The sequence below is a fragment of the Bicyclus anynana genome, chromosome 22 (genome assembly GCF_947172395.1).
Source record: "Bicyclus anynana chromosome 22, ilBicAnyn1.1, whole genome shotgun sequence".
Lineage (NCBI taxonomy): Eukaryota > Metazoa > Arthropoda > Insecta > Lepidoptera > Nymphalidae > Bicyclus > Bicyclus anynana.
Genome location: NC_069104.1, coordinates 10867312 through 10880818, shown reverse-complemented (window position 1 = coordinate 10880818; position 13507 = coordinate 10867312). Strand labels below are relative to the sequence as shown.

The window sequence follows — 13507 nt, the reverse complement described above, 5'->3', positions numbered from 1 at the left end:
AATTTCTGTGGTTCTTTCATAAACGGCTTTAATTAAAACATGACACTAGATTGGCACCGCCTTCAAACTGATCAGAAGGTAGCACATAGGTAAGATGTTATTTTTTGCTTTTTAGTTTAAGTTAATTTTTGAGTTGGAAGTCGGTTGAATTTTTTTTATTAAAATTTTTATTTTTTAATTTTTAGTGTTAGCACACCTACAGAGTGTGAACAAAAATAAATAAGCATTAGTTGAAACGTTATTTTTTTATAATAAGTATCTAAGTCCTACAATCCCAATTTTAAAAATACTACCTTAACTCATATACAAAATTTTACTCCCCCTTTATCCACACGTAATATGAATATTCAGAAAAACATGAAAGGTGACTGTCCTCCGTTTTCATCACCAGACCCCCTATGCAGTCACAATCCACATGGTTGGAAAGTTCTCATCAATATAAAATTGATCAAGTCCAAACACAAGGTAGCTACTGTGAACCGTCGAGGAGTTCCCTTAACTATCCTTCATCTTCGTCACCAGACCCCTAATACAGTCACAACCTATCCAGGTGGAAAGTTCTCATCAATACAAAATTATCAAGTCAAAACACAAGGTAGCTACTGTGAACCGTCGAGGAGTTCCCTTAACTATCCTTCGTCTTCATCATCAGACCCTTAATACAGTCACAACCCATCTAGGTGGAAAGTTCTCATCAATACAAATAAATCAAACCCAAACAAAAGGTACCTGCTGTAAATCGTTGACGAGTTCCATCGTCTGTGTTTTGGCTCCATCATCAGACCAACTCCAGACCTTCATAAAATTGTAGTGGTTTAAAATACCTTATGGAAACACTAACAAACGCACTAGCCGTCCCTACAATTTTCAAAAGATCCCCTCGATTTCTCCAGGATGCCATCATCAGATCCTGACATGAAAAAAATGGGACCACCCTGGAATCAAACCCTTCAAAACAAAAAAAGAATTTTCAAAATCGGTCCACAAATGATGGAATTATCGCTGGACATACATAAAAAAAAAAAAAAAAAAAAAAAAAACATACATACAGTCGAACGTAGAACCTCCTCCTTTTTGGAAGTCGGTTAAAAATGGTTTATTAAAAAACAATTATTTAAAAATTTAATATAATTAGTACATCTACATTTTCCGCAACATTCCGAGTGAGGACTGGGTCAGGATCTGGCATTCTCCTTTGACCCTCAGCGGGTGAACAATCCCCTGGGGGCACCCCTACGACTTTAAGCCACTGTTAATCTATAACGATGCTTGAATAATGTAACTAACTTCCAAGTAAGAATTTAAAAAAAGTTAAGAAACAATTGTCCCTAATGGTCATGTGGGTACTGAGACATGTTGTTCCCCTAGCTAATGACATTCTCGCGTGCCTTGCCAATAAATTACTTGCTTTCATTCATCTTATTATGCACAGTCCTTATGCAAGCGTCTTAAGCCAGGCGCACACTACGCTGCGATCGATCCCATAAACAAATAATATACACATAAGGCCGGTTCAATTTTAGTAGTCTACTAACCCACGTCTTGCGGTTTCATGCGTAGTTCCCGTTCCCGTGAGATTACAAGAATAAAAAATTGCTAATGACACTCACAAATAACGTAGCTTTCAAGTGGTAAAGGAATTTTTAAAATCGGTATATTTTTAATTTATTTGAAACACCTACACCTAGTACACAGGACATGTTCTTATTATTTTTTTTATTTGTTACAAGTTAGCCCTTGACTAGAAGCTGACCTGATGGTAAGTGATGATGCAATCTAAGATGGAAGCGGACTTACTTGTTAGGAGTAGGATGAAAATCCACAAGGATACACACCTTTTTCGGTTTCTACACAACATCGTACCGGAACGATAAAGCTGGTTTTAGAGTCTCGCTGACCGTCGGCGCTGACAGCTCAGCGCTTAGCGCGCCGACCACCGCACGCGCTGACAGCTACGCGTTATTCTGAAACGCTCCCTACGAGTTCATACATTTCGCCTGTCAGCGCCGATGGTCAGCGTCTTGACAGCGTGACTCTAAAACCAGCCTTAATCCATTGGCGGTGCGACTTTACCGGTAGGGTGGTAGCTAGCCAGTCGAAGCCTCCCACCAGCCAGACCTAAACCAATTAAGAAAAACTCAATCTGCCCACCTCTGTCTTGTATTTCCACCGCGCATACCACTGCGCCACGGAGGCTGGCAAAGTAGCCGGATGTGTGCACTTGCCCTTAACCGTTTCATCGTCGTTTCACCGCAATTTGAGCAACAGTGGCATGTGTGAAGTCATTCATCAAACAATCAGTCTCACACGCTAATCACGTCGCCTTCAGAAGCATTTGTCATTGCGGCAACTCAACCAGCAAATTGTATCATTTAAGATTTTACAACTGACATAAACGAGTCATCCTTTAATGATGCTGTGCCTTGTTTTGTTTTTAGCCAACTAGTGCCATTTAATATCATAGTTAGGCGTAGACAGAGAAATAAATAGACAACTGAGTGGTATGCCAAATGATATTCGATTTTAACGTTATTTTAAATTTTAAATACAAAACACGCTACAAACCCGTTCAGTAGTTTCGGGCGTGATGGTAACAAACACACACACTTAAATACAATCTTTCGTCTTTTTAATATAAATGTAATTTTAAAAAAAAACATTACTAATTGAAGATTGTCAAACTTGTTTAACCCGTCGTAGTGCTTGAGAATACGTCTTGCGTTATTACACCTAATATCGAACCTTACTGTCTTTTATTAATTGGATCTTTACAGAAATCGAGCACAAATTATTTTGTTTAGGGTTGCTATATATATTTGTCTATTAAACTTCTCTGTCTACGTGTTTAGGAAACCGAAATATTTCGTTGGGAAAAATAAATCCATTAACTATTTATACGGTACAATGGCTTCTTATGGAACACGCGCAAACAATGTAATAAAATTACAGAAAAGTACTAATTATGAATGTTCGTTACTCAATGGCTGAAATAATCTACATGAACTTTGTTACAGAGATAGTCACTAGAATAGAATTCCAATACACTGATATTCCACCAGGATCTAGGCAAACTAATTCCTGAGGTGCAGCTAATATAAAATATGGAAAAGCAAGATGAGTTACCATATAACAGAACTTTCCAAAACCCCTTTATAAATGCTAACATTCGGTAACATTGTGGGATTCAATTAAGTTTTTCTCGAAAACACACGAGAAAAAATCTACCGCAGTATAACCTACTCCAGAACGTGGTTCGAGTGCCTTATTGGGCCTGTTTAGTACGTGAAAGTCGTGTGAAAGAATTATATTATGGTTCTCGTATTACAAGTTCTGTGATATTTTATTTCTATATAATAATTATAATATGCTCCCGACTGAAATGTTTTTCTTTTCGGCCAATCTCATGGTGAGATTAACGCACAGGTGCAATATTTATTCATTGACTACAGGTAACTATTATCATGAACATAATTATTATATACAGGGTTTCCAAGGTCATAAAATACAAAACTGAAAATACAAGGCTTTAACCCCGTAACGGCTGAGCTGCATTCCGGAAACTTCGCGACATCTGTTCGTCCGAAATTCCTCAATGCAAAAAGTCTTCTAACAGTGCGTGTTGCCAGTGATGACCTATGGTTCCGAGACTTGGTGATGGAACGAGCTATGTTAGGAGTATCTCTGCGTGATCGAATCAGAAATGAGGAGATCCGCAGAAGAACCAAAGTCACCGACATAGCTCAACGAGTTGCGAAGCTGAAGTGGCAATGGGCGGGGCACATAGTTCAAAGAGCCAATGGACGTTGGGGTCCCAAAGTGCTGGGATGGCGAACCCGCACTAGTAAGCGCAGTGTTGGCCGACCCCCCACCAGGTAGACTGACGACATCAAGCGAGTCGCAGGATTCGCTGGATGCAGGTGGCTCAGTATCGTGATGTTTGGAAGTCCCTACAAAAAGCCTATGTCCTGCAGTGGACGTCCATCGGCTGATATGATGAACCCCGTATTGCCACGGAAATGCGGGTGAAACCGCGAGGCGTCTGTTACGATTTATACATTTTTAAAAAACTAAGAGACACTTAGGTTAGCCACACTTTGAGACTCTTTAATAATACATCTACAGCGGTGTTTTCCCGAGAATTGCTACGAAGCTAAATAAATGACTTGACTCCTCGTGAAATATCATAGTATATATCAGTACCATAATGTTTTTTCTAATTTACAAAGCGAACAACGAATGGACAAACAACATGACAAAACTCATTAAATCGACGCGTAGAGGTGACTATTTTTAACTTATACGTACATTTATGAACAGGAGGAAATTCTCGAAGGAACGGGAGATAGATGTTTGTAGATATGTCTGTTTTGAAATATAGATAACCTATCTTAGCAAAGTTTGACATCGAATAAATCATCATCATGATGAGTTTATCAGTCTTAGACTAATAACCTATAGACCCGTAACATCTAACAATTTTTCACTCGTAATCACAGCCAGACCTGGACCAATTAAGAAAATCTCAATCTGCCCAGCCGGGGATCGAACTCAGGACTTCCGTTTTTGTTAATCCACCGCGCATACCACTGCGCCACGGAGGCCGTCAAAATGATGACATGAAAGGATTGTCTTGAAGTTACCGTGACTGATGCGAGTATGAACCTGTAGCTAGCAAACGATCAGTCAAGTCACGAATGCCATCACACACTCATCATTCAAACCGTATGCGGCTCATCATATAAATCGTAAACTTTATAACAGAAACACACTTTATACTACGCATGTCACTTGTAAACTCCATTCCAGATTCAAAACTTTTTTTATATGCCGTTAAGGGGCAACGATCTCATGACGGAGCGCAATGGCGAAGTGGCATTTTATTTCTGTCACGCTATTAATATTGATCAACCCCTATCCCAGTGAAACAACGTGGTGGATTAAAGCCATAGCCTCCTCAAAATGATGACATGAAAGGATTGAGGAAGAGGATAAAGTTGAAAAGCCTCCTTTGAATTAAAATCGCAAATTAAAAATAAACTCTGTTCTCGTCGCTTATCAGGGATTTGTTATCATGAAAATTAATAACGTCTTTATTTTGAATATTGTTTATTGAGCTGACGAAAAATGGCGAAAACTTATGTGAATAAGTTGTCAATTTTTCGTCAGGTACAAGAACAACTACAAGAAAATAAAAACGATGACACGACAAATGAGCGATGATCGTTGAATAAATACTCGCCGTGCAATTTGAAATATTCTTTAATGCTGTTTTAAGTGGGTACGACGATTCGAGTGGTGTGTTGTAAGTGTGACGTTGTCCTAACACTTATGCATACATCATTGTAACCAACTAACTGTTTCCCGTAACCGAGTGACACGTGCTTCCTCTTCAATGACGGGCTAACGCCGCGTAGTTTGTTTGCGTATCATTTGTCACCATTCTGAGAGTTTGTTGAGGTTAGTCGTAATCTGTCTTAAGAGAAATACAAAAAAACTAATGTTTCTTTGTGTGTTACTTAGATGTTCTTCTTATGACGTATTATGTAATCTACTGACGATCAAGTAATTTCACATGCCTGCAGTGCTTACGGCTTGACAACCGATAAAACTGATCGTGTGTTGGTTGTGATGTGCATGACATCATGATGATCGTGACCAACAATCGATCAGTTTTATCGGTTTTCAAGCCATTAGCGCTGCGGGCATGTGAGATAACTTGTTCGTCAATGGCTGACATTATGAATAGTTTATATTAGGTACCTACTGTAATAATAAATAATAATTTATTTAGGTAATCTAGTTACAATAAATTAAAATAATAGTTCAGTTTCGGAAATTTCTCTATTGTTTGTACTTTTTTCTAAATTTACCGTTTCATAAAAATAAGAACCTCCTCCAAAGTCTTTGATCTTTTAAGTTGTTCTCAAATTATGGCGCGGCGAAGGTAAATATTTGCATATTAATTATTACTTTTAAATTATATTTACATACATTAAGAGCCGTGATAGCCCAGTGGATGTGACCTCTGCCTCCGATTCCGGAAGGTGTTGGGTTCGAATCCGGGTCTGGGCAAGCACCTCCAACTTTTCAGTTGTGTGCATTTTAAGAAATTAAATATCACGAAATTTCAAACGGTGAAGGAAAACATCGTGAGGAAACCTGCATATCAGAGAATTTCCTTAATTCTCTGCGTGTGTAAAGTCTGCCAATCCGCATTGGGCCAGCGTGGTGGACTATAACCCCCCTCATTCTGAGAGGAGACCCGAGCTCAGCAGTGAGCCGAATATGGGTTAATAATGATGATGACCTACTGTAAAAATAAATAATAATTTATTTAGGGGATCTAATCAATTACAATAAATTCCAATAATAGTGAAATTTTCGGAAATTTTTCTATTGTTTGTACGATTTACTAAATTTATCGTTCCTTAAAAATAAGAACCTCCTCCAAAGTTTTTGATTTGTAAAGTCGTTCTCAAATTATGGCGTGGCCAAGGTAAATATTTACATATTCATTATTACCTTATTTCAAATTATATTCACAAATATCAAATAAGCTTTGTTACATACACTATTGAAAAACAATTTCTGTAAGTAACGACTACCACCAGTTCAAATTATTTTCACATAGATCGAGTAAGCTTTATTACATGCACTTTAAAAACAATCTATATGTATTGACTCTACCAATGGTTCATAAAGTAGCAAGCAGCAAGTTTCTATGGGCCGTTTAGTGCAACTCTTGCGCCGGCTGTCAAAACATTCATTTCCGTCAATAAACGACATCCTTCGACGTTGGCGTACATTTTAACAACCCTGAATGTTGACATGTTCATTTATTTTTAAACTAAACAAAAAATTTAATATATCGTCCGATATTCCTCAGTGCCTGAAGACAAAAGTCTTCGAACAGTGCCTGTTGCCAGTGATGACTTATGGTTCTGAGGCTTGGTCGTAATGGTCGATTTGTAATGAATCATCATGGTAAACATTGCATTATTGCATATTTGAAGTGCACACCACAGCTGATGAGGTTGTAGCTTGCACTTGCCTAGAAGATGTCAATTCACTTTTACCTTGAAGGTGTTCAAATTATAGGTCAAAGCATAGACGCCTTTGTCCGAGTTGCCTAGATTATCCACCAAGAGTGCCACCACATACCCAGCTATTGGTGGCACCGTTCCCGACGTCTTGCTTTTCTGTGGTAGAAAGGGTAAGGAGATGCAAGTTCTTGCCAAGACAAGAAACATGTCAAAATTCAAAATTCATTTATTTAAAGTAGGCTCAGTTTACAAGCACTTGAAAATAAAGTAAATTACTTGTACTATATTTTCATTAGGCTACGAAATATGGAACAACTTCGAGTATAACACGCTCGAGAGATTTTTAATATAAATCTCGGAGCCGGCGGTATTCTGCGTTTATGAACATTTAGATCAAACCCCAGTGCTTATAAATCAAAGCATACTCTCTCTCATATCTATACTATAATATTATAAAGCTGAAGAGTTTGTTTGTTTGTTTGAACGCGCTAATCTCAGTAACTACTGGTCCGATTTGAAAAAATCTTTCAGTGTTAGTTAGCCCATTTATCGAGGAAGGCTATAGGTATAGGCTATACTCGTATATTATCCCAGTATTCTTACGGGAAAGGGAATGTCTTATATTTTTTACAACATTTCAGATACTATGTCAGACTTGGCAATGCGAAACATCGTTAACACAAAGCAGTAACTATTTTCTGGAAGCGTTTCATCATATATCTGTCCCCTATAAATAAGAAGGAAATATAGAAAAATGCTAGAATATCTCTTTTTCTAGGTATGTCATAGTATGGTAGTTTCTTGGATGTGCAACTCTTTCATTAGGTAAATCTCGTAGAGCCGGATTAGCTTTCTAATAGGTTCTACAATAACTTCAGCCTAACAAAATGGTCAAGCCCCAAAATAAGGTTTGTATCCAAGACTTCATATTCGTGTAATTTAGTTTTCCACAAATCCCGCGGGAACCGTGTATTTTTCCAGGACAAAAAGTAGCCTAGTTGCTCTATGACTTCCTCTATATACCAGTGCAAGTCTCGTTAAAATCGGTTGAGCGGTTCCAGAAATCAGCCCGGACAAACAGATAGACAGATAGAGAAGATTTTAAGAAAAGTTAGATTAACTCTCATCACTTGACAAAATGTAGTTATTTTAAAATCACAGACAGGCACTTTTATTTTTATTATAAATATTTATGATTAATTTCTCTACGTGTTGTGTAGAGTTCGTTTCATGTAGGATGGTGCGGGTGACAGTTAGTTTCACTCTTGAAAGTTTGCCGCGATTCACGATAATAGTTCGTATTACATATTATGTTAGTTACGTCATACAAGTGACTGTCACCGTACCCACGCTATCTGAAGAACACTTGTGTGCTGTTGATAATCTTCAATATCACAGTAAATTGTCTCAAAAAATTGGTGTCATGATCATGACGTCACTATATGTAATTTTCACGCACACAGACACGCGGTGTCAGGGGTTATCGACTTTGCCTTAATTTATTTTAATAGAGTATTGTTTTAGTCACTGTATGTCCATTTGAAGCTAAGACGTTTCAACTAAGTCTATTTTTCTTTGGAAGGACCACTCCGCTTTCGATGTAGCAGTAAAGTGACATCATTAATGTATTGTATTTGGATCCAGGAACAAAATATTTATTCATGACCTTTTCTCAAAGTTTGTGTATGTGATATTCATGGCAAGTCAAACAAACTTATGAATTTATCGAATCATGGTGGTAGAGCGTTTTTCTTATAAGTAGACAACATCTAGATTGTGTTCCTGATAATGACTACTTGGAAAAAATAATGTAGTGAAAAGTGTAAAAGGCAAACGGCGACGATCTTCAACCCAATGGTCGGATCATCTCAAGGAAACAGGAGCCTACACCTTTTATAGTGCCATCCAAATGGCCAGCGTCTGTACTTGATGGAAGAGCATTATATACTGAAAGATGGTCCTGATCTTCAGTCATGAGGGACCGACTGGGGAGAGAGAGATAACAAATATGTCCCATAAAAAATATCTAATAAAATTATCACTTTGTATTAAATATTATCTTTCTTTATTTATAATTGGTGGGCCCATGACATTAAGGACAAGAAACTGTTGAATGGGGCACGGGGTTCAAGGCTATGGTATTTTGAAGAACGTGCAAGAGAACTCATCAGCTGATAGTGATGAAAATGAAATTGAAAATAGAATTAATTCAAATAAATTCACTCAAAGTAACTAAAAGTAGTATTGAAAGTGAAATAGGCACCCAGTGTCACATTACATAAGTTACATAAAGCTGTAACATGAAACCGTAACTATACTGCATTACACATAATCCTGTGCAAAACAGAACTTGATATTTTGTAAGCTGAGGTGTCTAAGAGATTTAAGTTTGCTTTCTTTAACAGAATTGGGGCATGACAAATATGCAGTGCTAACTGTTGTATTTATAATACTGTTGCCAACCTGTGTGTTTACAAAGAGATGCATTTATTAAGACAATTTAGATCACATATTAGGCAACAATTAACTTTATTTGGCACAATTTACAAGTATTAGCTTTATTAGGCTATTATTAGGCAACTATTAACGATAAAATTTACAGGGTCAGACCTCCCTCTTTCTTATAAAAAATTAAATAAGGCGCTCAGACCCACCCCATTGCTCCAATGCAGGTTGGAGGGCTCTGGATGATAATGTGAAATTCACTTGTCACATGTTAATAATATAAAAGGAAGTTGTGTTAGTTACACTACTTATAACACAAGAACAGCTGCACCAATTTGGCTGAAAATTGATGGAGAGGTAGCTTAGAGACGGGAGATGGATAGGATACTTATGGTAGCATAGGGATTGAATAGGGGTAGGGTAGAGGTAAGGTAGGAATAGGGTAGGGGTAGGGTAGATGTAGGGTATTATATGGTTTCACGCGGAAAAAGTTTCGGGGGTGTCCGTTAGTAATTAATTGATCAGCATAGAAAACTTAACATGCTGAGGTAAATATGAAATAGTTTGACAGTTATAAACAACATTAAAATCTGGCTTGCCAGGATTGTATCAACCTTTAGAGACATTATAATGTCTGTGCTAGCAAAGGAAAAGTCCAAATATATTTTAACTTGTTCTTTGCTAGCCTCTTAGTTAATTACTCTTATTCATTCTTGAAGTAAACTAGCTAAATGACTGGTGCAGTCACAACTGTGGTATAGCACCCTAAATTATCTATGCCTGTAAAGCTATGAAAATTCATTTATTTAAAATATTCATGCATTCAATTATTATTATATTTCAAACCACCTTTGGTATAAATAAGTTATATTATGTTTGTAATGTTTACAGTTTATACAAGCAAGTAACATTCTGGTAACCAAGAGATGGTACCAGACAACATGGAAGTCCAATAAGGAGGTGGGATGACAATATCCACCTAATTCTGGGGTCTTGCTGAACCAGAGTTGCTGCTGACAGGGTGCAATGGAGGCAATTGAAAGAGGCCTATGTCAGGCGACACTACAAACAGTGGGACATATATAATGTTCATGCATTTAAAAATAGTTAGGTCTGTGATTTGTGTGAAATATATTTAGCAGCAATGATCTGCCCAACTATTAATTGTAGATCTGTGAATTCAGATTTGAATATTTTTTGTCCAGATCAGCAGATGTAAAGTTTCTTATTCAATTGGTGTTGGTACATGAGGTCTTCATTTTATCTTTTGTTTAGTTAAATCCATCAGTGATCAGTTACTACGAGGTAATTTTTTTTGATACAAAAGGATTTTATTTATTATTTAGGTTGAAGGCTGTTTCATTAGAACCTCTTCGTGTTGTGGTCATACATTGGTTACTGTCCACCAAGCAACTCTTCCATGGTGGATCGCTTTAGCCTTTTGCTCTTACCAGGCATTATCAATTTGACTAGACTGTTTATCTGTTCTTGCAGTCTGCTTTTGTGTTTTTATGGAGTTTTTGTATGTGAGAACTTTTAATCTTAGTTATTTATTAATATTAAAAATACAGAACTATGCAACAATAGCAATATTTCTATACTAAATTATTAAAATAAATATTTCATTTGTGCTTTAAATAACTAAATCAATCCTATGCAGACATTTAAATTACAATGAAAATAACTAAAACTAATAACCTGTATTTTAATAAAACTAATAATTTTGCTAAAAGAATCTACATTATTGACCTAAATACACTTTTTCAGTATCACAAAATCTCTAATCAAACTATTGGATAATCTAAGAGTCAGAGGAGTCTGTCTTTATTACTTTATCAAATATTTACCTGCATAGCGGAGATAAGATATCGCTCCTGGTTACCACTTAAAAAAGTACAACTAAAACATGTATTATGCGTAACTTTATGGCGCGATACATAATTGCATCATAAGTAGACATAAAACGCCGGAATCAAGGTCTTAACAACTTGAAGAGTTAAGTAATACGATTGCTTTTGAACGCTGTGGCGCTCAAGCGAGTCGCATGTTCTAAATTAGTTCACTCACCCACACAACTCGGCTCCATCTTCTTAAAAATTATCTCCGCCAGATAATCTGCTTTTGGGCCAAGTTTAAGTGATGATACCAACTTTCTTAGACATGACAACACAAAACCACTCCCACTGAAAACTTATTCCAAACTTTGAAACAATCACAAAACTTTTCACGAACTCTATCCGATAGTTTGTAAACGGTGATTTTACACAAGTTTTAAGCACTTTTATCACTTTCACACCCGGGAATTGATGAAAAAAGCAATTAAAAGTGTAAAATTCATTATCGCGGACAGCAGCGAAACGAAATTCCAATTTACAAACAAGTTGAAAACTTCGAAACTTCAAACAAAGTGACAGGAAGGCTGCCGCTAGCCGCGCACGTCGGCTGTCGTATGTACAGATTAAAAACACTCTATTTACAGTTACGTACGACTCGGAGGAATTGAGGAATTGAAGTATCAAACAGATAACATCTGTGGTTATAGTAATTTAAATTACAGTTGATTGTTAATTGTTTAACAATCTAATTTTTATACCTAGTTTAAGTCCGAACGCACGTAGTACAAAAACGGAACCCTTAATAATTTATCAGAATACTATTTAAAATAACAATAGCATCATCATCATGTTATTAATGGTCTAAGTTATTACCACCCCATATTCGGCTCACTGCTGAGCTCCAGTCTCCTCTCAGAATGAGAGGGGTTAGGTTAGGTCAATAGTCAATTACGCTGTCCCAATGCGGATTAGCAGAATTCACAAATTTTCTGGTATGCAGATTTCCTCACGGTGTTTTTCCTTCACCGTTTGAGTCACAGGTACAAGCTTCGGACCGGATTTGAATTCACAACCTCCGGAATCGGACTCTGAGGTCATATCCACTGGGCTATCACGGCTGTATTAATAATAGCATGATAGTTTTAAACAAGAAACTGGAATTCAGCGTAGGCTTAAATTAATATTATTAATTATTTTAAGGGTAATTACTTATGTACCTACTTAAACCATAATATAAGTCATACAACTGGCGCTCAATGCATGAAAAAGTGTTCAATTTTATATGTTGGCTGGCTTTCGTTGTTTTTACCTGTAAAAAAAATAATAAAATAATTTTACTTACATTTGCTGTTGTTGAGATGTATTTCATAGGGCCCAGTTTTATAGGGCGAAACTTCGCCGATTTCCACAATCCATGTTAACTGGCGCTGGCGCAACGGCGACGGTAGTGCCATCTCGTAACGGCACAAAACATCACAACGCAAATTATCACTACGCACACCACTTAGTCACAGTAGCCATGTTTTACAATAGATGTCGTTTATTTATTTAAAAGTTCACTTTCACAATATTTTAAAGTTGCATGATTGAATATTTTATTTTCTTTTATTTTTATTTGCACAATCACTATTAGATAAAATGCTAGAAATTATGAGGAAATAATTTAATGTAGGTACGGACCTCGAGGTTTCCACCTTGCCATAATAAGCGCAGATATCTAAGCATCTATAAGGCGCATTTGTTGATGCTGTGGTTCTCATTCTCAACAGAGAGGTCTTGTGTTCGATTCCCATCTCGGTCAGCTAACGATTTTATATTTTCTAAATTGGCCTAGGTCTGATCTGATGGTAGTTACCAACCTACCGGTAAAGATCTAGGTATCTACCGCAAAGTGATTAAGCGTTCCGGTACGATGCCGCGTAGAAAAATGTAGTGATGCAAGTAAAAAAACTATGAACTTGAAAATTAAAACAGAAACTCCTATATTATATATAATAATAGAGAATATTCAAGCCTAGTCATCATCCCCATTCTTTATACAAGCACCTCCAAGTTTAATGAAACAAAAGGACTACTTAAAGCAAATATTATCAAGGCACAGGGCGAATTCGTAGGTCCAAGGGTGCAGAGCGGAGATGTCTCAAGGTGAACCGCGCTTAAAATAGCCGAAGCAGATAAAATAGG

The 13507-nt window shown here is 37.0% G+C and overlaps 1 protein-coding gene across 5 annotated transcripts in view; it reads right to left on the bottom strand.

Annotated features, from left to right (window-relative positions):
* The window catches only part of LOC112053903 (dystrophin, isoforms A/C/F/G/H), a 702364-nt gene extending 689400 nt beyond the window's left edge, over positions 1-12964 (bottom strand). For 4 of the 5 annotated variants that reach the window (XM_052888348.1, XM_052888349.1, XM_052888347.1 and 1 more), the window contains exon 1: positions 12666-12964. In XM_052888348.1, the coding sequence (XP_052744308.1) occupies positions 12666-12777 (112 nt within the window). In that variant the 5' untranslated portion in view covers positions 12778-12964. Of the gene's footprint in view, positions 1-11555; positions 11900-12665 lie in introns of those variants that run through there. The other variant, XM_052888350.1, reaches the window with a different exon arrangement.
* Between the last annotated feature and the right edge of the window lie 543 nt (positions 12965-13507).